Raw genomic sequence first — 22422 nt, 5'->3', positions numbered from 1 at the left:
ACAAGGACGCGTTTTGAATAGAAACACGTATGGTCGTATTTGTTCGCTTATGTACACGATTTGTCGTGATCACTTCTAGGAATGAGTCCATAAGTCCATTAACATGCAATGTAGAAGCTGCTCTATGTACAGTAACAGAGAGTCATTTGGTATAATTGTAACCCCATTTCTACGCACGCCGTGGGCCTTTAGTTTCTACATCTTTGTAACATTCGAACTTACAGCGAGCGCTCTATGACAGGAAGAGCTCTGTGCAGATTCTCATTGTATCTGCAGGATTCTTGACAGTGTGCCCGACAGTACGGGAATCGCTGAAAATCTCGTAGTCATTGCCTCCCTTTGTATAAATTGTCAAGCGGACAGAATTTTGCGCAAGAAACTCGACTGTTACCTTGTTCGTCTTGTCTCCGAAAAAGTGGATTTCTTCAAAGTCATCTTTCTCAACATGTCTAAGGCAGTAAGTCTTGTCCCACCCGTGTGGAAAGACATCAAACGATATCTGGCCTCCGATAGAGAATGTTAGGTTTAGATGCTTGAATTTCTCCCGCATGACTTCCACAAAGTCCGCCCTGACGTGGTGTTGCTGCAGAGAATCAGTGAGCACGATAATCAAGGGTTCTCTCATGTTATTACCTTGTCATAAGCCTCGAAATCGTTGCGCTCCTGGATACTGCGGAGCCCAGCGGGGTTAAAGGAGGTTTATGGAATAGCACGTAAGAGAACCTACGTCGCGTTACGGCCGATAGGGCTGACATTGATCATCCCATTGCGGAACTCCACGAACGTTCCACTGAAATTTGTAAGTGAATGGGCCGATGAACAGCCAAGTATACAGAAACTCACCGTTTGATGGGGATGTTCAAGTCAGCAATGTAATGCAAGATGAAGTTGACCATCTCCTGATAGTCCTTTTCACCTACGGTTTTGATGAAGGATTGTGACTCCAGTGGCTTTCCGAGCCGGTAAGCAGTAAGGCCATTCTCAGCAAATCCAAAGTCAAACTCCTCCAGGACTGCGCAGCGCATGAGTATCATAGCAGCGAAGGGGGACAATCTTCGTACCATTGATATCGCCAACACTGAGCTGTTCAGTTATCTTGACTAGATCAGATCCACCAACAAAGCCTATGGCAACCTTCTTCCTGAGGTCGCGCAAGAGCTGGATCATTTCTGGAGACGCCTTCTGTCGGGAGATCTCGACATCAAGCGTGGTAGTCCTCGGGAAGCTGGATTACCTGACGGGCGGGCGACAACGTCCCATCGACGTCGAACAGCACAAGCTTTTTAATCGGACGTTCGACGAAATCTGTAGACACCATAATAGTTCGGTTACAAAAGCACTTTGATAGCCAATCAGCTCAAGTACTACCTTCGGTCACTTCCGAGTCAACGATTATTATAGCCTTTCTCGGTGACTCTGTTTCAGTCAACTCAACGGTTCCGTCGTTCGCCCTATATATTGCCATTTTTTCTGCTCAGGATTCATCAAAGGACTCGCACCAGTACTTGCATCAATGGCCCAGAGATACCATGTCTTTTCGTTACCTCCCGAATTGCTGGAGACGCTTACACCCCGGAATCTAATCAGTCGACCGCCACCCGAAGTCCCGGCCCTCGTGCAACCAGCTCCTCTAGTATCAGATAACGCGAGAGGGTGTAACGTTTGCCTAGAGGCGACATTTTTAGATGTAACGGAGCAACGTTCTCATTTTCGATCCGATTGGCATCGATACAATGTAAAGATCCGCTTGAGGGGCGGCAGCCCTGTGACAGAACCAGCCTTCGCGCAGCTTGTAGACGGTAAGCACATTCAATCACTCTACCAGTCACTTTGACGAAGCCCGCTTCGTATAAGCTAGGACTAGAAGACTCCCTCTCAGGGTCTGCGTCATCTGACGAGAGCTCTGATGACTCCGATGCAGTCAAGGCCCTCGTCAGTAAAATCAAGCGGATATCGAGACCGTCTTCACCCAGCGAGGAGCGACAAACACTGGTTACAGCGATTACTTGGTTTCATTCGCATCCATCCACTCAAATCGGGGTGTACAGAATGCTATTTCCAATAGATACGCCTGCACTATTGTACTTGGCGGAGCTGAAGAGCATGCAGGAACGTGTGGAAGGTGGACGCAAGTGGGCTATGTTTATGGTCGCCGGAGGTCACTTTGCAGGCGCAGTCGTGCAAGTCGGTAGGCCTGCAGAAGACCAGGATATACCTGTCTCTGCGAAGGCGAAAAAGAAACCACCAAAACCCAAGCCGGAGACATTAATACTCAAACACAAGACATTTCACCGTTACACTAGTAAGTATCGCAATGATCGCCTTATGCTTTATACTGAAAAATCGTGTCTAGCTCGCCGTAAGCAGGGTGGTTCGCAATCGGTAAACGATAATTCCAAGGGCGCTGCCATCAGTGCAGGTGCCATGCTTCGCCGTTATGGCGAGCAAGCTCTCCGAGATGTGAGACAGCCTCCTTTTTATTTGCTCTAGCTAAACATACAACTCTTAGGATATTCGTAACCTTCTCCAAGACTGGGCTGAGGACCTTCAGGACTGCGAAAGAATTTGGATACGTGCTAGTGTCTCTAACAGGCGCATTTTCTTTGACTATGAAAACTGCGTCATTAACAAAGGAGACGATCGTCTGAGAACATTCCCTTTTCCAACGCGCCGACCCGTACGTTTTCTTTGCCATTGTCACTTACATAGTTCTTATTTCTTCTTCTCTTAGACTCAATCCGAGCTCATGCGATGTCTGCTAGAGCTCACTCAAGTGAAGACGTCACACCTTACAGAGGAAGCCCTCCGAGCGCAGGACGAAGCGTTCATCGCTTCTCTACCCAAGCCCAAAGCTACGCCCTCTGCCGCCCTCGCCCCTGCGCCCGAAAAGGCAAAACCGCAACGACTAACTAAGGAAGAAGAAGCCTACCGCGAGAAGTGGTCGCGACTATTAGATATGATAAGCAAGGGTCGCTCAGAATCTCTCAAATCCTTCTGGGAGCGCGAAGGCGCTTCCCTTGGAGGCGTTGACAGCGCTCATACCGGAATGGACAGGGGATCGGCGCGCATCCCTGCTCCAAGTCGCCGCGCAATCAGCGCAAGAAGATGTAACACGCTGGCTGTTGTACGACCTGCATGCCAATCCAACTATCACTGTTCCGTCTTCTGGCGCATGTCAGGAAGACGAAGCTGCCAATGAATCTGACGCATCAGACGCGCCTCCGCAAGGTGCAGGTTCGCGTCATACTGCCTATGATTTAGCCCGTACGAGAGGGGTCCGTGACGTCTTTCGGCAGTGCGCAGGAGATCACCCTGACTGGTGGGACTGGTTTGGAGCGGACGCATGTGCCGAGCACCTTCAACAAGGAAAAGGAAGAAGCGAAGGATGAGAAGAAAAGGCAAAGGAAGAAAGGCCTGAAAGAGAAGATGCGGGAACGGGAGGCCAAAGAGAGAGAGCGTGAAGGTAAACGGTCTGACATTGATGACGAGCAGGTAGAGGCAAAGCCCGAGCCTCGCCCTCAAGATGCTATGGCTCCCCGAAAGCTGGGAGGTTCGTCCGGAGCAACTGATGGTGTCATAGGTTTGACTCCTGAAATGAGAGCAAAGGTGGAGCGGGAGCGAAGGGCCCGAGCAGCTGAAGCACGGTTGAAAAATCTTACTGGACCACGACAATAGTTGATAATTTCACCGGCCCAAATTTTATATCTCCGACCTGTCATGATGATCTTGATGAAAATGGGCATGATGTGTCCCCCAGTCAAGTCTGGTGACACTACTGAAGTACGTGTCAGTCCTTATCTTAGCTGGAATTGGTTGCAATGGCCTATTAGGGTCATGAAAGACTTGAAGTACTGTATGAATCAATTCAATTCGACATCCCCATGTGACTGCGATGCCTTAACATGATTCGACACTTCGACACTTGGGCTCGTGAACTGCCTGTTTTCGACACCAACACCACCGCCTGTGACACGTGACAGTTGAATTGAATTGATTCCTACAGTAGTCTTTGACAAATGTGCAGATACCAGACCAGGTATATTCATGGCAGATAAGGGTTGGCAAGATGAGGCTCCCATGACTTACAAGTCTGTTAGCCTACATCAGCAAAACCCTAACCCTATGTGCAGTGTTGTGCAGCGCTGCACAGCAATCACAGTGTCACAGCGAGATCCCCCCATGTACAGCGCTGCACAGTGTTGCACACTACACAATTTCTCAATAAAACATAATTGTTAGCATACCATCTTGTTATATATATGTTTGTGACTACATTACACTCATTTTTACATAGAATCAGTACCTGTGTGATGCTGCAGAGCCTTTACAAAAAACTCTGTGTGACCTGTGACATGCTGTGTGGCTGTGGCGCTGTAGCCAAATCAGGGTTTTGCTGATGTACCTCTTTGGAACTTTGCAATGGTGTTGGTAGATGTGGTTATATTACACTTCATGACTCAGATGGATCTGGTATGATTAGGTAGAGCCTAGTAGAAGCTAGCTCCAGTCACCAGCAAACTCAGGCCAAGTCTTCAAGGGCAAGTGGCGAAGACATTAGTCATCATATCTGGCTGACGAGGATGTCATACATATGTTTACCTTTATTTATTCCTGTGGATCATTCATTTGTCAACGAACACCAACAATTGTTCAACCCATTTCCACCATCAATCTTCTGTTAGATGTCTGAGGTTGCTGGGCCCTCAGGTCTTCTCCTTTCCCCTCATGAAATCTCTAATATTGCTCATCAAGTAATCAAGCCCCTGCCATGTGAGTGGGAAGGGTGCTCAGCTGTACTCAACAGCTGTTATAATTTGACCAAGGTGAATTAGATTAGCTCCCTTTATCTACTGTAGATGTAGATACTAGTAGATGTTCTGGTGATGGTGTACTCATCTCCAGGGGTACTGTAGTAAACCTTCAGCTGTAACACTTTGCTGTAGAGTCAACAGTGGTCATGCTGAAGGTTTTCTAGAGTGCTCCTGGAGTGAGTATCAACTCACCTTACCCTTATCATCTACCTCATCCTTCATCACTGGTCACTAATGTCTGCCTACCTATCACACAGCATACATTAAGACACTGTGATTGCATAGCCAACATAGTGAGTTTTTTCTTCATTTGCAACTGACCTTATTTTGCTTAAATTCCTTGAAGGAAGGACAGTACCAATGCCAATATTTGAGATGTGCAGGTCGTCTGCATGCCACAAAAGATGCACTCAAAGCACATGTGAATCTAAGTCACCTGTCTCGCCTCATGATCAGTTGTCCAATCCAAGGTAAGCCTTGCTCCAAAGACAGTAATCTGTTTCATTTTCAGTTTGATATTTTCTCAGATTGTGAACAAGGATTTTCACGAGCATCTCAGCTTGAGTCCCACTTCGAGATTGATCACAAGGATCTCATCAATAGGCGTGTGACTCGGGCATTCGAAAGGCTTGTTCCGACTGCGCTACCAACACCACGGGTCGTGACTCATCCCCCACCATTACCGTCACATCACGAACTGTATCACTGGTATTTCACCGCTCCTGTCATCTCACTGCCACGTCACAAACCGTGCGGACCACTTGTCGAACCAATTTCCCGAAAATGGAGAAGACTAGATGCACCGGACGAGGATGACAGAGATGGAAATCACATTATTCCACTCGACAATCTCGTCTGCCCTGCAAGCTCGCTCCAGCAGTCGAAGGAACTTGTCCTTGACGTGCGAATAAAGCCGTTGTCATTGAATGAGAATCAACGACTCTCGTGCCCTCAATCAATGCCTCACCCTCCCCCGCGCGATGACCTCGTTTCTACGACTATAGGCATGTCTATCTTCGAGCAGAAGTTCGGGGAGCTTGCAAAAGATGGAGTGGTTGATGGATCGGATAGGCTACATGCTTGAATCTTGATGAAAAGTATAGTTTTGGGAGGTTTTGGGTCTTGCGAAGTCCGAATGTAGCGATCGGCGAGAGATGTCGGAGAGCTTCGGATGATGGTTGGTCGGTCGTCGTCGCTGTCGTGTACTGCCAGGCATCGGTACATTATATACTGCAAATAATCGATAATCAACAGTGCAATACTGCCCTCGCTGCGGACAGTTCAACTTATCACACACACAAGAAGTTCGTTTCGCACTCTGGGGTCCGTCAGCTTGAGTTCTCGGACCAGGTTTCCGCGAGTCATTTACTACCTACTGATTGAATATCGTTTCCGTCAGAGTTTGACCGTCCTGACACTGGATAGTAATGTTCGAACTTTACGGACATGACCACCGACATACACTTCTGATTCACTCATGGATAGGGAGGTTTGTGAGCTGGACTTGTTCCTTCGACGTTTGGGTAGACAAGAAGACAGGATATATCATATCCGCTGAGGACATTTCAGCGTCCTTACATTGCATGAAGCATAACGTCAGGTAGTAAACATAAGTAAGGGCTACTATGCTCATGCGCGAAGTACGGCTATAATGAAGCACATGAGCCTATGCTCCCGGCATCTCATCGCAATTTTGAGTTTATGCAGCGTTTCCCTCTGCGAAGCTGAGGAGATCAGAGTCTCCAGGATCGGTGACAGTCATGACACTGAGAGGATCCGTTTAGCTTGAGTAACAGACAAAAATATGAGTCTACTCACCCAACACGGAAAAGCTTTCCGGCAGCAGTGCCGAGTGCGACGTTGGTGCCAGAGAAGTGGTGCACGGTCGTCTTCGACAACATGGCATAGTACTCGAGCTCAGATTTGCGCAGTGGTGGGCAGTTACCAGCAATCAGAACGAGCTTAGCTAAACAATCGCAGGTGCGAAGAGGACAAAACACAAAGCAAAATTATCGTCAGCACAAGGGACCTTCTCAGCCTCACGCTCCAGTCCCCGTGAGTGCGAAAGAGTGCTCACCTTTGCCGCTACGCATCTGCTTGAGGGCAGATTTGTAACCAAGAGTGTACTTCCCCGACTTGACGACAAGCGTAAGACGAGACGAGATAGACTCGGACGACTTGGCTGCCTTGGACTTCTTGGAGGGGGCCATTGATGTATTTTTTGGTGTCGGGGAGTCTTGAGGAGCTTGATGACGGCGGGCGGCTTTTGGATATGACAATCTAACTTTCACAAGGTTCGTGATGAACTGTACAGTTCTAGCCAAATCCGTTTCAACTCCGACACGACAACCCCCATTCAAGGGGTCAAATTTTCACATCACACTCTTAGAGCCCTCAGAACTGCAGAAAAACATAGTAAAAGAGAATCGTTACAACGAGGCTGGAGACATTTCTAGAACAGCGCGTGGCCCCTTCTCATTATAATCTGTCTTCGACACAAAATTCTTCCCGTGCGACTCATTGAACGCGATCTAAGGGAGTTCATCAACAAAAAGACCTTGAGCGCGTTCAGCGATACACACACCTTCGCAACAATGCTAGTGCCAAGGAAAGCCGCGAGGCCATCTCCTTTTTCTCGGTATTCAGCAAAGTATTCTGGCACGTTCAGTACTCGGATTGACCGCGGCTGAACTTCAGTTGCCTGGTCGGGAGTGCTAAGAATGAAAGGCGCTAATCGCGATTGCAGTGCAGCTCCGATGCCTTTGCACGATTATTTCCAAGTTTACTAGTGATACATGGTCACACACCTTTTACGTGGTTAGTGAGGTCGCCATTAACAAACAATCCTTGCCAAATATATTGCCTTTGGGTGACGTCTGTTTGGCGAACGGAAAATGCAACAGCCTCCTGCAAGGGCAATATTCTCCCTTCATAAGGATCCGCACGCTCAACAGGCAACCCGTTCAATAGCGTAGGGTCAAAGAGAGGCTCGCAAAATCGATGTCGCTCTTTACCCAGAGTGATAGAGCGGTCGCGGAACTCCACAGTGACAAGGTCAAGTGCCTCAATCTCCCTCGCGCGAGCTTGCTCCGCAGCAGAAGCCTTCGCAGTCAGCTTTTTTTTCATCCCCGTTTCGATGACGGCTTTTTCCTTGCCAGCAACGAGGACTGCTGCTATATCCGTGACTCCTTCATCTTCTGGTATCTCTGCTGTTTGCCCATCTGAAGGAACGCGGACAAGACCCTCCGCCCAAATATACTTGACAAAGTCCTCGATGAATCTCTGGGTGACCTCCGGGTCGCTTGGGTTATCCAGAGGTGATGCAGCTGCCATGACTGACTGGTTGGAGCGAAGGAGGTTGGCGAGGTAAACCTGACAGTCTCTGATACCTAGAGGCGTAGACGAGCGAGCGTTATGCATGATGAATCCATCGTAAATTGGAGTGATGTCGGTTATTTCATGCCCAATATCAACCACAACCCCGTTGAGCTGCCCAGCAGCATAGAGCTGGGCCATGGGGCGGTCAAGGAGACCGAAGCCTGCGACATTGAAACGCTCAAAAAAGATCTGGCATATGCGTTCTGAAGACTCTCGAAAGAGGCCTGCTGGCATAGACAGCATAACGGGAGACTCGTTCTGAGTTCGCTTGAGTTGAAGTATCTTGAATAGAACATGTTTCCTTGGTCACACAATGAGTTTGAGGTGAGGACGCCATGTTAGAATTACAGACGAACCAAAGTGCCTCCGCTTGAGTCCAATCACGAACATCACCATCTGCAAATGGCCATGATACAATGATATCTTGGCCAGCTTCGAGAGCTTCGTCTAGTTGTGGGCCGACGAGATAGTCATGAACTTTTGCCGAGGGACTAGGCTGACAAGGCAAGGACGACGCGCGACTGCTGGATGCAGAAGGGCGCAAATTCTCGCTGGTCTCGCCTGGTCTTAGTGAGGATGTGCCATTTGCATCACTGGGATTGCGTCGCAGACCGACGCGAGCTTGTATTTCCTGTCACAGCCTGTATCATATATGGGATCTCAGACACGAAAATGAACTATACGAACGACAGACGGCGCCTTGAGGAGATCGTGCAAGCCAAGGCCTGCTCTGATGAGTGTTCTGCCGGACTCGATGATGACGACAGACGAGTCTCGGAAACTGACCATCGTGGAACACCAGAAATGTGATTGTGTTGTGGACGCGTTGTTTACATCAGGTAACTAATCATTGGTCACCGCTTTACACTGCATGATTTTCTCTCTTATTCTTTAGAAATAATGTACATGCCAACAGAGGCCCAAGTTTCTGTGCTGTGGCCCCCGCTCGATATCCCAGAGTCTGGAACAAAGCCCTTCACAGACTACAGCCACTGGAGGTTGCTCGTAAATGACGGAGGAAGGCACACTTGGCACTACCTCCAAACAGACGAGGAGTGCGAGAAGTGGCCTCAGAATGATGTAGACAAGTACTGGATCGGGATCCCACTGGTATGTGCATTGTCCAAGTTTTCGCTCGTGAACGCGCTCAGTGCCGAATAGAACTTGCCCAACCTTCCTAAGCCGAAGGATGCACTGGATGCTGCCCGCAACGGGTATACATTCTACAAGCACCTTCAGTCTCATGATGGACATTGGGCGGGTGAGTACGGTGGCCCCATGTTCCTTCTACCTGGTCTCATCATTGGGTCATATGTGACCGGTATGAGCTTCAAGGAGGAGGAGCGTCTGGAGATGATTCGCTACCTTTTGAATCATGTTAACCCAGAAGACGGCGGTTGGGGAATGTGAGTTATAACACGGAATCTGCTACTCGCCCTGTTACAACTCCACGCAGACACATTGAAGGGCATTCAACTGTTTTTGGGACAGCGTTGAACTACGCTGCTCTTCGGATTCTTGGTGTGCAGGCTGACCACCCGGCTACTGTAAAGGCTCGTGACACATTGCACAAACTTGGTGCGCTCATTCTTTGTCTCTATCGACGGGTATTGACTAATTCTTCAAGCGTAGGAGGAGCCACAGGTGCTCCTGCTTGGGGCAAGTTCTGGCTCGCAATTTTGAACGTGTATGATTGGGCCGGTTTGAACCCTGTCCCTGCGGAGCTTTGGTTCGTTTACAAGGATTCATTTTGGCACTTGGACTAACATCTCCATTTTCTGCAAGGCTCCTTCCTGACTGGCTGCCTTTCCATCCTCATCGCTGGTGGATACATACCCGGACTGTTTATGTGCCGATGAGCTATCTCTACGGTATCCGATTTAAAATGGAGGAAAATGACTTGATACGAGCACTCCGAGAGGCGAGAACTGCTACTACTGAATCTTACATTGTGTCCACTGACAGTTCGGCTTGTAGGAACTATACCCAACTAACTATTACCAGATCCACTGGCCCTCACAACGTAATAACGTGTGCACAGCAGACCTATATTCGCCTCATACCAATATTCTGGATGTTATGAACTCTCTTCTTTCAATATACGAGGGCTGCGCAATTCCTCCCCTCCGCCGGGCAGCTCTCAAACGCGCGTACCACCTCGTCATCCTCGAAGACGAGAACACCGAGTACCAGACCCTCGGGCCCGTCTCCAAAATGATGAACCTCATCTGCCGTGCTCATGTGGAAGGCCCCGACAGTGAAGCGTACAAGCAGCACGCAATCAAACGCGCCGATTTTATGTGGCTTGGCCAGGAAGGCATGATGATGTGTGGGACGAATGGGAGCCAGCTGTGGGATATCGGCTTCATCACGCAGGCACTCGTTGAGACCGGCCTCGCGAAGGAGGAGGTGAATAAGGAGAGTTTGTCGAGAGCGCTTGGGTGGTTGGATGTTTGTCAGATCAGGGAGAACCCGAAGCATTATGAGACGTCATACCGTCACACCACGAAGGGTGCTTGGCCATTTAGCACCAAAGAACAGGGGTATACGGTGAGTGATTGTACCGGCGAGGGGCTGAAGGCGGTCCTATATCTGCAAAACCAAGTCGAGTTAGTATTATTATGATTTATTGGTACTGCCACTGATGATTCTGACAGAGGTTCGGAGAAGATCATCTCAGACGACCGATTGTTTGATGCTGTGGACGTCATGCTGACTATGCAGAATCCGAATGGCGGTTTTGCCAGTTACGAGTTGGTCAGGGGTCCCAAGTGGCTCGAATGGCTGAACCCTGCAGAAGTTTTCGGTCAGTCGTTCAGCTTAATAACCCCTCATTTTATCCAAATGACGAGTTTCAGGTGATATCATGATCGAGTTCTGTTATCCAGAGTGCACAACCTCGGTCATTACGTCGTTGTCCATCTTCAGGAAGCATTACCCTAACTACCGGTCTGCTGACATTGAGTGAGTGAAGCACCTTTCGGTTTACCGCCCTAACATCATTTCAGAAAAACTATCAAGGGTGCCATCAAGTTCTTACACAATGCTCAAAAAGCCGAAGGCGGCTGGGTCGGCTCGTGGGGAATCTGCTTCACATACGCAACGCAGTTTGCTCTTGAGAGTCTTTCATTGGTAGGAGAGAATTACTCAAACAGCTCTCACGTACGACGGGCATGTGAATTCCTTCTCTCGTGGCAAAGAGTAGATGGTGGTTGGGGCGAAAGTTATAAAGTTAGTGCATCCAAATTTACATCCGGGACTGGTTCTCAATTTATTCCGTGTAGTCATGCGAAAAGGTCGCCTGGATACAGCACGAAAACTCCCAGGTCGTGCAGACCTGTTGGGCAGCCATGGCGCTCATGTACGCGAAATATCCCGATCCCGAGCCTATTCGAAAGGCTGTCCGGTTGGTCATGGATAGGCAGTTACCTGTAAGTTTACAATGTCACGGCGGTCTTCAGAAGCTTATGCCATAGCGCAGGATGGATCATGGCCGCAGGAGGCGATCGAGGGAGTATTCAACAAGAATTGCGCCATTTCATACCCGAACTTCAAGTTTTCGTTCCCCATTTGGATGCTTGGACGTGCGCATCACTACTTGAAGGAGCAAGGCGAGCAGGCCACTAAATTTCTGTGATGTGGCGCTCGCTACTCGATCTGGGACCCCAGCAGGGAGTCCACTCCTTTCCGCTCGCTCTCCCTGTTCCGCTCTCCCTGTTCCGCTCTCGTGAGATGGACTCTCCACTCGCATGCTTATACCCGCACCTTGTTTATCTAGTATCTAGTTTTGAATGATATTTTTGCTTTTGGACACGCGCTAGTACTATTCTTTGTAAGGAGGTCACGCCGCGAATTCCGAATTCAAGTTTGCACCCAAACAAATGATGTGCTTTTGCTGTCATCCTTTTGAATCCAGCAGGAATATTATGAGGTTTTCGTCGCCTCTTCTGAGTTTTCTCCCTCCACTCGGTTTGCAGTCAAGGTAAGTTATCCTTCTCCCGCTGGCTTTTTGTATGTTAACTATGTCTTACAGTCGACGCTTGCCATCATGTCGAGCGCCACCTCTATTGTAGCCCGGATAGCTTATCTGGCTTCGGATACCATCGTAGATTCCCAGCCTACCGCTCCATCGACCTCGCAGTTCTCAAAAACATATAATTCGCTCTCTGCGACATCTATTCGGCGTGCGACAATCCTGTCGGTGCCCTTAGGCGGCGATCCAGGGTCGACATTACTCAGAAACGGATCGAGTGCCGGGCTCATCTCATTTACCTCTTCAGCAACGGCGCACACCGTAATCAGGCTTGTCCTTGATGCTCCTGAACTTTCATCACTTCCCCTCGTCCTACATCTTGCAGTGAAAGATGACCTGTCTGACGTCCTTCTGCTCCGTTCCGCCGTCCCTTTCTTCCTCGTCTCTAGAACTGCACAACAAGCACATGATCATTCACTCCTGGCATCTCGTTTGGCGCGGACCGAGAAGAAGGCGGTCGTGCATGTCTTCTATGAGGGATTCGGTGATTTAGCGGAGGAGATAGCAGAGAGTGACGTGCAGCCTTTCCTTCTCTCCGAGAAGCCTGCGTCGACCAACGGAGTGAACGGGCACAATGGTCATGCGAACGGTGTAAATGGCACCAACGGTGTCAACGGCAATTCCACGACCATAGTGTCCCCTGGCTTAGAGCTTTTCAAGCTTTACGAGTGTGCAGCGCTTTCTACGGTCGTTCGCACTCGTCGCGCATGCCCTCCGCTCCAGGTACATGGCTCCAGTGAACCCCACACTGTCATCTTTGCTCTGGGTGATATCCCTTCTGTGGATATTGACGGAGTGTCAGTTGTCTCAGTCAGCTTGCTCGCTCCCCTACCCCCATCCCGCATACTCGATGTCATTCCACCATCTGCATCACGTGTCGTCATCCTGGAGCAGCTCCACCGCTGGAATACGAAGTGGACACCTTTGTATCTTGAACTTGTCGATGCAATTCAACAGCGTGTAGGAGAGCAGCGACCTCACATCCAGAGCGTATACTTTAGTGACCCTGCGCAATTGATTTCCCCCGCAATTGTGAAACTATTCCAGGCAGCTCCCTCTTCGACTCCGCTTCAACTTGGAGGTGTCAGTGCCTCCTCGCTTCTCTCGCTACAGTTGCCACACATACCCAAGCACGAGTCTTCTTATACGAAGATCTTGTCTCACGTCTTCGGCGAGCGCCTCGAGGTTTCCAATTCGCCTGCCTTGGTGCCTCAACAAGGTGTTATTGCCACCAGCCCAGAGTTTGCGCTGGGTCGCGTTCGGGGACAACTCGATCAGCGACATGAACTCGTTCGTTCTGTGCAGCAGCTACTGGAGGTCAAGGAGATCAGCCCTGAGCTGCACAAACTTTCCAGCCAGTGGATTCTCGTCAAGGATGACGCTATCAAGAGTCGCTCAATGGGCAAGGAGCTCATCACCGCGCTCGAGTCTTCAAAGCTCTCAAGTCCTATTGTCGACCGCATTCTTGCACTCCGCGCACACATCCCCGCACGCTCAAGATGGATCATTGGCTCAGACGCCTGGTCTTACGATCTTGGCGCCTCTGGTCTGCACCACGCCATTGCGTCCGGTCTCGATATCAACATTCTCATCATCGATACCCTTCCTTATACATCCCGCAACTCCACTGATCCACACCGTCGTAAGCAAGATGCTGGTCTGTATGCAATGAACCATGGCGATGTCTACGTGGCGAGCGTTGCCGTGTATTCCTCGTATGCTCAAGTACTGCAAGCAGTCATGGAGGCGGACAGGCACAAGGGCCCCAGTGTCGTGCTTGCATACCTGCCTTACCAACATGAGGACGCACCAGCACTTGAGGTGTTGAAGGAGACCAAGCTCGCTGTCGACGCTGGGTACTGGCCACTTTATCGCTGGGACCCCGTTAAGGAAGCACAAGGCAAAGAGCCATTCACGCTTGACTCGGACGCTGTAAAGAATGACCTGCAGCAGTTCCTCGACAGACAGAACCATATCTCGCAGCTCGTGCGCTCCAAGCCCGAGCTCGCCACAGAAGTAGTGAGCAGCTTGGGTGAGAATGTAAAGGAGGCGAGGAGGAAGAAGGCACAGCAAGCGTATGATGACTTGGTTGTTTCGCTTGATGCGCCACCGTTGGTAGTGCTGTATGCCTCGGATGGTGGCACCGCAGAGAAGTTTGCGAAGCGATTGGCCAACCGCGGTAAAGCCAGAGGCTTGTCGACATCCATTGGCACCATCGACTCTATGTCTATCGATAACCTCGCTCAAGAGGAGTACGTGGCCTTCGTCACATCTGTGGCAGGCCAGGGTGAGCCCCCACAGAACGGGCGGACTTTATTCAAGGCGCTCAACGCCGCTGCTCTTCGTGGAGAGAAGCCTTTCTCGAACCTTCGATATTCGGTCTTCGGCCTTGGTGACAGCCACTACTGGCCACGCCCAGAAGATGCCCACTACTACAACAAGCCTGTCAAGGACCTTGATGCTCGCTTGGAGCAGCTAGGAGGAGAACGCTTCGCGGATATTGGGCTTGCTGACGATCAGGATGCAGATGGGCCGGATACCGGGTACAAAGTGTGGGAGCCACTTGTGTGGAAGACGTTCGGTGTCGACAGCATTGAAGTGAAAGAAGCTGAGCCCGACCCAATCACAAATGAGCATATCAAGGCGGCATCGGGCTACCTTCGAGGCACGATTGCAGAGGGTCTCGAGGATACCAGCACGGGCGCCCTCGATCCCAGTGACACCCAACTCACGAAGTTCCACGGTATCTACCAGCAAGATGACCGCGACATCCGTGACGAGCGTCAAGCTCAAGGTGTCGAGCCTGCGTTCAGCTTCATGATTCGCGTCCGCACGCCCGGTGGTGTTTGCACGTCTGAGCAGTGGCTGCAGATGGACCAGATCGCTGATGAGCATGGCAATGGGACATTCAAGATCACCACAAGAGCTACATTCCAGTTCCATGGTGTTATCAAGCGCCACTTAAAGCCTTCCATTCAGGAGATCAACAAAGTCTTGTTGGATACTTTGGCAGCATGCGGTGACGTCAATCGGTGAGTTCTGCGTCTTGTGGTGATGTTTCTCGCTCATCGTTCGCCTTAGGAATGTTATCTGTTCCGCCATTCCTACCTTGTCCCGACTTCATGCACAGGTCTACAACTTCGCGAAGCTTGTCAGTGCTCACTTGTTACCTAGAACAACGGCATATCACGAGATTTGGTTGGACAAGAAATTGGTTGCTGGCGAGGCGGTCAAGGACTTTGAGCCGCTCTACGGCGAGTTTTATCTTCCACGAAAGGTATGCTTAGTCGCGCCTTCGTTTCAAGCTGCTCCTCACCTTGCGACAGTTCAAAGTCGCGGTTGCGGTACCGCCCACTAATGACGTCGATGTCTTTGCAAACGACCTGGGCTTCATTGCCATTGTCGATGAGCAGGGAGAATTGGCTGGCTTCAATGTTACTATCGGTGGTGGCATGGGAGTAACTCACGGCAATAAGAAAACGTACCCTCGAACTGCGGACGTCATCGGTTTCTGCACTGTTGAACAAGGTCCTATCGTAGCAGAAAAGGTTATGCTTACGCAGCGAGACAACGGAAATCGTGCAGAGTAAGTCGCCCAAGCGTTCCACACTCCCTCGTCCTGACTAGTGTCTTCAGTCGCAAAAACGCTCGATTGAAATACACCATTGACCGGATGGGGCTGGATATTTTCAAAGCGGAGGTTGAGAGTCGACTCGGTTATCCATTGGCCCCAGCACGATCATTCACGTTTGACCGCAACATTGACGACTTTGGCTGGTCAACGGGAGACGACGGCAGGCATCATGTCATGCTCTTCATTGAGAACGGGCGCATTCAGGACGAACCTGGACGCGACTTTAAAGCTGGTCTTCGCGAGATCGCCAAGATTCATAAGGGCACGTTCCGTCTGACCGCGAATCAGCATTTGATGATCTCCGAAATCGCTACGGAAGACGTGCCAGAGATCAAGAGAATACTCGCCAAATACAAGCTGGACAACCTGAACCACACCGGTTTACGACTGTCCTCGTCAGCTTGTGTGGCCTTCCCGACGTGCGGTAAGCTGATTCGCACCTACGACTATAGTTTTTAACATGAGCATACATCCAGGTCTCGCAATGGCTGAGTCCGAACGTGTGAGTAGCGACTTCGTACACTTCATAATCAAAAATTCATCTCATCATAACGTTTTCTAGTATCTACCAGTACTCATTGACAAGGTCGAGAAAATCTGCGAGGAGAATGGCCTTCGCAACGATTCCATTGTTATGCGGATGACTGGTTGCCCCAACGGCTGCGCACGACCATATGTCGCTGGTATGACACTCGCTTCCTACATAAAATCCTCGCTTAACATCTCCACAGAGATTGCCTTCGTTGGTAAAGCACCTGGATCCTATTCCATGCTTCTCGGTGGCGGATACTATGGCCAGCGCCTGAACAAGATTTACCGGGAAACAGTATCGGAACCCGAGATTCTCGCCATCCTTAAACCTATGATCAAGCGATATGCGCTCGAGCGGCTCCAGGGTGAGCACTTTGGTGACTTTGTCATCAGGGCGGGATACATCGCCCCAACTACATCCGGGAAAGAGTGGTACGACGGTATGGGCGGAGAAGGACAGTATCGTGAGGTTGTGGCCGCTGCATAATGTCTCCTTCTGTGATCACTAAGTACATCCATGAGTCTTTTTTGGGTATCAAATCACCTCATAACCTGCTGGTCATGATTGACAAATGAAATTGGGATGCTTATGTACTCTATCCAATGTATCGCACATGCCACACGAAATCATTTCACTCTGGTTCCTACTGCTTACTAGCCTTGGCTTCTGCAAACGTCTCCTTCACGGCACTGATAATCTTGTCGATGTCACCACGATTAGGGTCAACGACAGAAACCCCCATGTGCCTGGGAGAGAAAGTCAGTTACAGCACATCATGAAGGTTTCACAGGCAGGAAACAACGCACCCTATGCGGAAGTATTTGTCTGTCGAGGCAGGATGATCGTTAGTGAAAAGACAACTCGCGGGGAACTTTACCGACCTTTAATGCTAGCGTGCAATCCACCGGCGACAACGACGTTTTTCTTCAACAGACGAGGAATGATATCGCTCGCTACGAAACCGTCGGGGAAGTAAAGCTGTATGCAAGATCACTCTGAGTTACTCTCTATTGCAAAGCGATCAGGTCCTGTACGCACTGCAGTCATGCCATTTGCCTGAACGTCCTCACTGAGAGGCACGCCCCTGAATCCGATTTCCTCTGCCGCTTTCTTGACACGTCGGCTAGCCTCCTGGTGGAGCTTGAATCGTTGCTCGAGTGAGACAGAACCCTGCATGATTTGCGTGAGGGACGTGTGGAACGCATAGATGAGGTTGACGGGTGGCGTGGCAAAGTAGGCAGCAGAGTTGTTCTCGTAGGCTTTCATTATGGGCAGCCATCTATTCAGGGGTTGGGATTTGTTTAGGGATGAAAAAGATAGACTGTGCTTACTTCTTCCAACTGCCGTAGTATGTCGTAACTGGCGTTGAGCGGTTCTCAAACACCTTGAGGTATTCACATGAGTAGCTGCACGCTATGGTATTAGAAAAAGGCAAACCTGGACAGCTTTCTGAGAAGCAACGAGGATGCTAAGACCTGGTGGCGTGCCCAGACCTTTCTGGCTGGCTGTCAATATGACGTCAATGCCCCAGGCATCCATTTGAATTTCTTCGCTCGCTACTGAGCAGACAGCATCGACAACAACCTAGTGTCCCCCATGATGAGTGTACGTGAAATGAGCAGTCTCGGGAGAAATTACCAGTGTATCTGGAGAAACTCTTTGCACGATATTTGCAATAGCTTTGATGTCGGATAGAACGGCTATTCGAGATAGTGCGGCATCAGGAACTTATCAGGCAGCCGCCAAGTATCACTAACCTGTCGACGTGTCGACGTGGGTCACGGTAACGATCTTGTACTTCTTCGCTTTGAGTGCACTTTCGATATCAGCCTCCTTGACGGCGCCACCTATCTCAGCCTTGATTTGGTCTACATTGGCACCATAGGTCTGCAAACTGGAGAACACGAAGGATGAGCAACCACCACAATGCTTACCCCATGCTGTCCCTACCAGTCTGCGAAGCTATCGGCAAAATATCCGCTGTGCAGGACGAGAGCGTTCTCGCCAGGTTCCACGAGATTCGCAGAGACCTGCGCCATAAACATGTCTGCACCCTTGAAATTAGCACGAAACTCGTACCTGATCCCACCCCAGCGTGCCTGACCCAGCGATCAGGAACGGTTGCGCATCCTTTGAGTAAAGAAGTTGTCTGGCAGACGCGTGAGCTTATTGTCGGCGGCACTGATGACCCGCGGTATGTCCTTGCCTAATCATGCGAATGCAGTCACCAAACACTGGCGCAAATTCGGGTGACACATGCGACATCGATGGATGTGCATTGGCGTAGAGGACCTGTAAACCTTGGTGTTACGAATCATGCAGGAAGAGTCCAGGGATTGACGCACCTCATCCGTGACCTCGATAGGCCCTGGGATGCTGAGAACGCGAGATAAGATGCACGCCACGCCGGCGAAGACACAGCCAGACTTACACCAGAAGCCTTGAATTATCAGATACGATCTTTAGTCGCGTACACTGATGCAGAGCAGATGATAACTCACTTATGCGGAGCCTACCAAGAGGTGAATTCCAAGACATTTGAACAATTGAGACGGGACACACCTGAACAAATTTACACTCTGTAGACATATTACGAGTTGGTCTTGTCAATGGATTGCTGAATATACGAGCAACTGCGTAGGATATATAGGAAGGCTTAAGGGAGATGTTGCGGAGGGCACTCATTCGGAACATGATAACACGACAAAACAGCTGCTATGTACACCTTCGGGATGGGCGGAATCGCTGTTCCTCTCTTCCCAGAAAAATTCCCCGGATGTCGTATCACTCCTGTAACAAATCCGTGTAACCCACTCTAATTCCATCTTTCCTGCCCAAAAAGCCAGTGGAACGCCGTTGGCCAAGCGTGGATATCACAGGCCATCTTGAAGTCACAGCGTCAAAAACTTACATATAACTTATCATCCTCGCATTCATCATAGTCTATAGTCCTCCCAGTTCCCATGAAGACTAAAGTGTCATGGGAAAGATGCAAATAGCATACAGAAGATCAATGCGAGCGAAACAGAACATCCCCTTACGACACTCGAGGAGATCGCCATTGATCCCATGACATGGCACGGAACAACCACGGAACATTGAAAAACATGTTCATCTCCCTGCAACGATCCGCGTCGCGTCTCCGTCTGCCACTCCGTTCGCCTGTGCACCCCCAATAAAGCCCGCAACTGTCTTCTGGAGATCCGTCCACTCAGATTCACGTGGAAGCGCCATGTCGCCAATATCGTAGACATACAGCTTCCCGTCGCTCCCTCCGAGTGCGGCGCGCCGTCCGTCCTTTCTGTCCCATTGTAACTTGTTGATAGCTCTTCCGGAGCCGACGTTCGTGGAGACAACCGGTACCTGGAATGGAAGTCAGTAACGGAGTCCCGTGAACGGCACCAATGCCCGATCCGGATCAGAGCAACTCACTTCCGTGTCCGTATTTAAATTCCAAAGATCAAATCTCCCTGAGCCATCTGCCGTTCCGAACACTGCAGGATGCGCTGGATGCCACTTCACATCGTAGACATAGTCGTCTGCCTCGTCGAATGAGTAGATAGGAGCAATGGCATGTGCAGCAGTCGACGGTTTTGCGAGTGACTTTGCACGCCAAAGCTTGACCGTCCAATCCACACTCGCTGTCAGAAACAGATCTGAGAAGTCCACCGGTCCTACAAGGGGATGGAAATGCAACCCCATGACCGGCCCCGCGTGCCCCTTGTAGATATCATACTGATTTAATCCGGCCTTTGCGCCCGCGCGATCGTACCGATTGGCCTGATATACATTGCCTTCTTCGGTGCCGACCCAAAATGTGGTAGTTTCGTTGTCGGGGAAGTCCAGAGTTGTGATGGCGACCTCACCCGTCTTGCTGTGGCCTGCATGAATGAGCTCGAGGGTTTCCTGAAGGAAAATTCATTCAGGAGTCGAATAATCTTCGGTGGTCTACAGGCTTACTTGCGGTTGGGCGAGCATGTCAACAAGCCAGCTGCACACGGTGCCATCTGTGCTGCTGGTGATCAAATTGTGTGCATTCTGGGTGCCGACCATTTGCATTGCATACACTGGGTGTGTATGTCCAGCAGCTGAGAGGGGCGTTTTGAGTACAGGTAGATGTTTCGATCGTGTGTCCCATAGTAGAATCTGTCCTGAGTATGTGCCACCAAACACCAAGTTTGAGTGGAATGGAGAGAATGTAACGGAGAGGACATCGGACTTGATGTGATATCCCTCAGTCAAACAAACGCATATAACTTATGGAAATGCTCACCGACCTGAGAGTGGAAGACAAACTCTGGTCTGTCAAGTAGATGGAGGTTCCATACTGCAACAATCCCATCGGGCTCATTCAACGCAGCGGGATTCTTGTTGTACGATGCTACACTCAACTCCGGATACTGTGTCAAAACAGTCAGTATGAATTATCGTGCTAGAACAATGTCGGAGACCTTTGGCGACCAATCAACATCTGTAATCGACCGATTTTTCCCGTAGCGTTCATCATAGAAAGCACAAATACGCTTGACGCGCTTCCCTTCCGAGTCATCCCTGAAATAACCATTGATATACTGGTAGCACGTCTAAAGTAGAACAATGCGTACCCATTTGCCTCAGTGCCAACAGTATAATCACGAATGTAGTCATAACCATCGTTCAATGCTCGCTGTAGTATCTTCGATGATTGCTCCACGAAGTCAAGGAATTCGGGTGCACTGAGTATATGCGCGCGTTCCTCTTCGGTAAGCTCTATAATCATACCACTTAGTTGCGAAGTATAAGAGGGAAGGAGGACACGCACCGCGAATCTCCTGCTCAATCTCCTTCTCGAGTTGTACACTCTCCTCCTCGAGCTCCTTGTCATGCGCAATACGCTCCGCCTCCAACTCCCGCTCGCGCAATATCTGTTGTCGAATATCCTCTTCAGATACATAGGGTGTCTCTGTTTCGATGGCGGTCGTTTGGACTTCTTTATTGTAGATGACGCGTTCCTATGAGTATTGTTTCAGACGAGAGCTGGAGAAGATGGGATTGCTTACGCGTTGTGGTAGCTCGAACAGTTCCTGCTCCACGTCTATAAGATCTGGTATGAACCGTGCTGTCAACACTCTACACGGACGGCGTCAGTACTATCTAAGAGACCACTGCGGGGCCCACCTCTCGACATGATCCGTCATCCCCACCATTGTCGTGCCCATGCTAACTCTATCACTACCAACATCACTCTGCCTGCTCGCCCTGCCCGACGGTGAAAGCGCTGACCCGTAAAGTAGACTCGCAGTTGGTCGAGGCGGGGTATTTGGGAGGGATGATGAAGGTGTAACCTCCCCGCCGGTATCTAGTCCACTACGGCTCCCAACAAGTTGGTTGACAAGCTCGTCGACATCGCGTCGAGCTCCACTGGAAGGACCAGCCTAGAGAAGATATAATGATGAGGGCTAGAACTGTGAAGAGGTTGCAAAGACGAGCCTCAGTCTGCCGTCTCTCAGTTTCTGCCCGTTGCCGGTCTGCCCTTGCTTTTCTGAGTTCTGCAAGCTTAGCGCGTTTAGCTTCAATCTCTGCTCTCCGTTTGTCTGACATCGCTGCGATCCAAAAGAAAGTGTTTTGATATCACGACAGTGGACCAAGGAGTACTGAGCAATGCAAGACGCGTTATGAGCAATATAAAAGCCCCGTCGCGGACTGAGCACAAATATATTAATGAGAGGAAGAATGACTTGTGCGCTCGAGCAACCTCAAGCGTGTCCTGAGAGCGTAAACAAGAGAGTTGGATTCAAAAACTACAGGTTGTCTATACCTAATACTCATCCCGTACATGAACGAAAATATAGGAACATTGTCAAGAAATGCGCAACATAGATGCGAAGACGAGTCCACAAGTGATAAAAGAAACGGACAGTCCATATGTTATCTGTCAAGTACCGATAAAAGGAAGAAGGAAATCAAAAGAGACGCACATGGGTCCTTAAGTCAAAAGAGAAACGGGCAGTACCGGCGATAAAAGGAAAGAAACAAATCAAAAGTCGGTAGCAGA

General features: G+C 49.9%; 9 protein-coding genes across 9 annotated transcripts; 4 read left to right on the top strand and 5 right to left on the bottom strand.

Moving 5' to 3' along the window:
- Window positions 1-11: 11 nt before the first annotated feature.
- EDB91DRAFT_1118379 (eukaryotic phosphomannomutase) lies at window positions 12-1388 on the bottom strand. Its single transcript, XM_041318085.1, has 8 exons — window positions 1235-1388; window positions 1062-1182; window positions 844-1012; window positions 728-790; window positions 634-670; window positions 392-583; window positions 223-337; window positions 12-169 (listed from the first exon to the last, which is right to left on the bottom strand). The coding sequence occupies exons 1-7, from the start codon at window positions 1316-1318 to the stop codon at window positions 233-235; spliced, it is 771 nt and encodes a 256-aa protein (XP_041179942.1). The 5' UTR covers window positions 1319-1388; the 3' UTR covers window positions 12-169; window positions 223-232.
- On the top strand, window positions 1389-3675 carry EDB91DRAFT_1328008 (uncharacterized protein; the record flags this gene model as incomplete). Its single annotated transcript, XM_041325266.1, has 7 exons — window positions 1389-1799; window positions 1859-2302; window positions 2354-2460; window positions 2510-2677; window positions 2732-2969; window positions 3034-3328; window positions 3354-3675. The coding sequence occupies exons 1-7, from the start codon at window positions 1514-1516 to the stop codon at window positions 3673-3675; spliced, it is 1860 nt and encodes a 619-aa protein (XP_041179941.1). The 5' UTR covers window positions 1389-1513.
- Window positions 3676-4619: 944 nt separating this feature from the next.
- On the top strand, window positions 4620-6127 carry EDB91DRAFT_1118370 (uncharacterized protein). The gene is made up of 4 exons (XM_041318084.1): window positions 4620-4823; window positions 5069-5104; window positions 5158-5281; window positions 5339-6127. Exons 1-4 carry the CDS (start codon window positions 4683-4685, stop codon window positions 5893-5895), a joined length of 858 nt encoding a protein of 285 aa, XP_041179940.1. The 5' UTR covers window positions 4620-4682; the 3' UTR covers window positions 5896-6127.
- A 168-nt stretch (window positions 6128-6295) lies between these two features.
- On the bottom strand, window positions 6296-7187 carry EDB91DRAFT_1118368 (60S ribosomal protein L30). The gene is made up of 3 exons (XM_041318083.1): window positions 6889-7187; window positions 6630-6777; window positions 6296-6577 (listed from the first exon to the last, which is right to left on the bottom strand). Exons 1-3 carry the CDS (start codon window positions 7019-7021, stop codon window positions 6511-6513), a joined length of 348 nt encoding a protein of 115 aa, XP_041179939.1. The 5' UTR covers window positions 7022-7187; the 3' UTR covers window positions 6296-6510.
- A 21-nt stretch (window positions 7188-7208) lies between these two features.
- EDB91DRAFT_109150 (actin family) lies at window positions 7209-9004 on the bottom strand. Its single transcript, XM_041316685.1, has 5 exons — window positions 8877-9004; window positions 8546-8820; window positions 7619-8490; window positions 7396-7571; window positions 7209-7342 (listed from the first exon to the last, which is right to left on the bottom strand). Exons 1-5 carry the CDS (start codon window positions 8976-8978, stop codon window positions 7241-7243), a joined length of 1527 nt encoding a protein of 508 aa, XP_041179938.1. The 5' UTR covers window positions 8979-9004; the 3' UTR covers window positions 7209-7240.
- A 30-nt stretch (window positions 9005-9034) lies between these two features.
- On the top strand, window positions 9035-12040 carry EDB91DRAFT_1118364 (terpenoid cyclases/protein prenyltransferase alpha-alpha toroid). The gene is made up of 11 exons (XM_041318082.1): window positions 9035-9299; window positions 9351-9595; window positions 9646-9767; window positions 9822-9918; window positions 9975-10110; window positions 10167-10798; window positions 10847-10995; window positions 11048-11153; window positions 11198-11420; window positions 11474-11620; window positions 11671-12040. Exons 1-11 carry the CDS (start codon window positions 9090-9092, stop codon window positions 11824-11826), a joined length of 2223 nt encoding a protein of 740 aa, XP_041179937.1. The 5' UTR covers window positions 9035-9089; the 3' UTR covers window positions 11827-12040.
- A 25-nt stretch (window positions 12041-12065) lies between these two features.
- On the top strand, window positions 12066-17126 carry EDB91DRAFT_108849 (uncharacterized protein). The gene is made up of 8 exons (XM_041316453.1): window positions 12066-12171; window positions 12223-15254; window positions 15304-15499; window positions 15549-15808; window positions 15859-16280; window positions 16333-16358; window positions 16419-16539; window positions 16588-17126. The coding sequence occupies exons 2-8, from the start codon at window positions 12238-12240 to the stop codon at window positions 16872-16874; spliced, it is 4329 nt and encodes a 1442-aa protein (XP_041179936.1). The 5' UTR covers window positions 12066-12171; window positions 12223-12237; the 3' UTR covers window positions 16875-17126.
- On the bottom strand, window positions 16953-19161 carry EDB91DRAFT_108845 (pyridoxal phosphate-dependent transferase). The gene is made up of 15 exons (XM_041316438.1): window positions 18951-19161; window positions 18890-18900; window positions 18820-18828; window positions 18734-18764; window positions 18595-18680; window positions 18468-18537; window positions 18339-18418; window positions 18146-18282; window positions 18027-18088; window positions 17826-17972; window positions 17720-17772; window positions 17427-17667; window positions 17270-17366; window positions 17195-17213; window positions 16953-17134 (listed from the first exon to the last, which is right to left on the bottom strand). The coding sequence occupies exons 1-15, from the start codon at window positions 19080-19082 to the stop codon at window positions 17032-17034; spliced, it is 1278 nt and encodes a 425-aa protein (XP_041179935.1). The 5' UTR covers window positions 19083-19161; the 3' UTR covers window positions 16953-17031.
- Window positions 19151-22138, bottom strand: EDB91DRAFT_1118346 (WD40-repeat-containing domain protein). Its single transcript, XM_041318081.1, has 10 exons — window positions 21858-22138; window positions 21546-21802; window positions 21428-21497; window positions 21190-21379; window positions 20993-21137; window positions 20840-20939; window positions 20666-20788; window positions 20349-20606; window positions 19821-20294; window positions 19151-19751 (listed from the first exon to the last, which is right to left on the bottom strand). The coding sequence occupies exons 1-10, from the start codon at window positions 21966-21968 to the stop codon at window positions 19500-19502; spliced, it is 1980 nt and encodes a 659-aa protein (XP_041179934.1). The 5' UTR covers window positions 21969-22138; the 3' UTR covers window positions 19151-19499.
- Between the last annotated feature and the right edge of the window lie 284 nt (window positions 22139-22422).

Source organism: Suillus paluster (assembly GCF_016628075.1).
Source record: "Suillus paluster strain FC165 chromosome Unknown EDB91scaffold_12, whole genome shotgun sequence".
Lineage (NCBI taxonomy): Eukaryota > Fungi > Basidiomycota > Agaricomycetes > Boletales > Suillaceae > Suillus > Suillus paluster.
The sequence above is the reverse complement of the archived record's forward strand: the minus strand, read 5'-3'. Positions and strand labels throughout refer to the sequence as shown.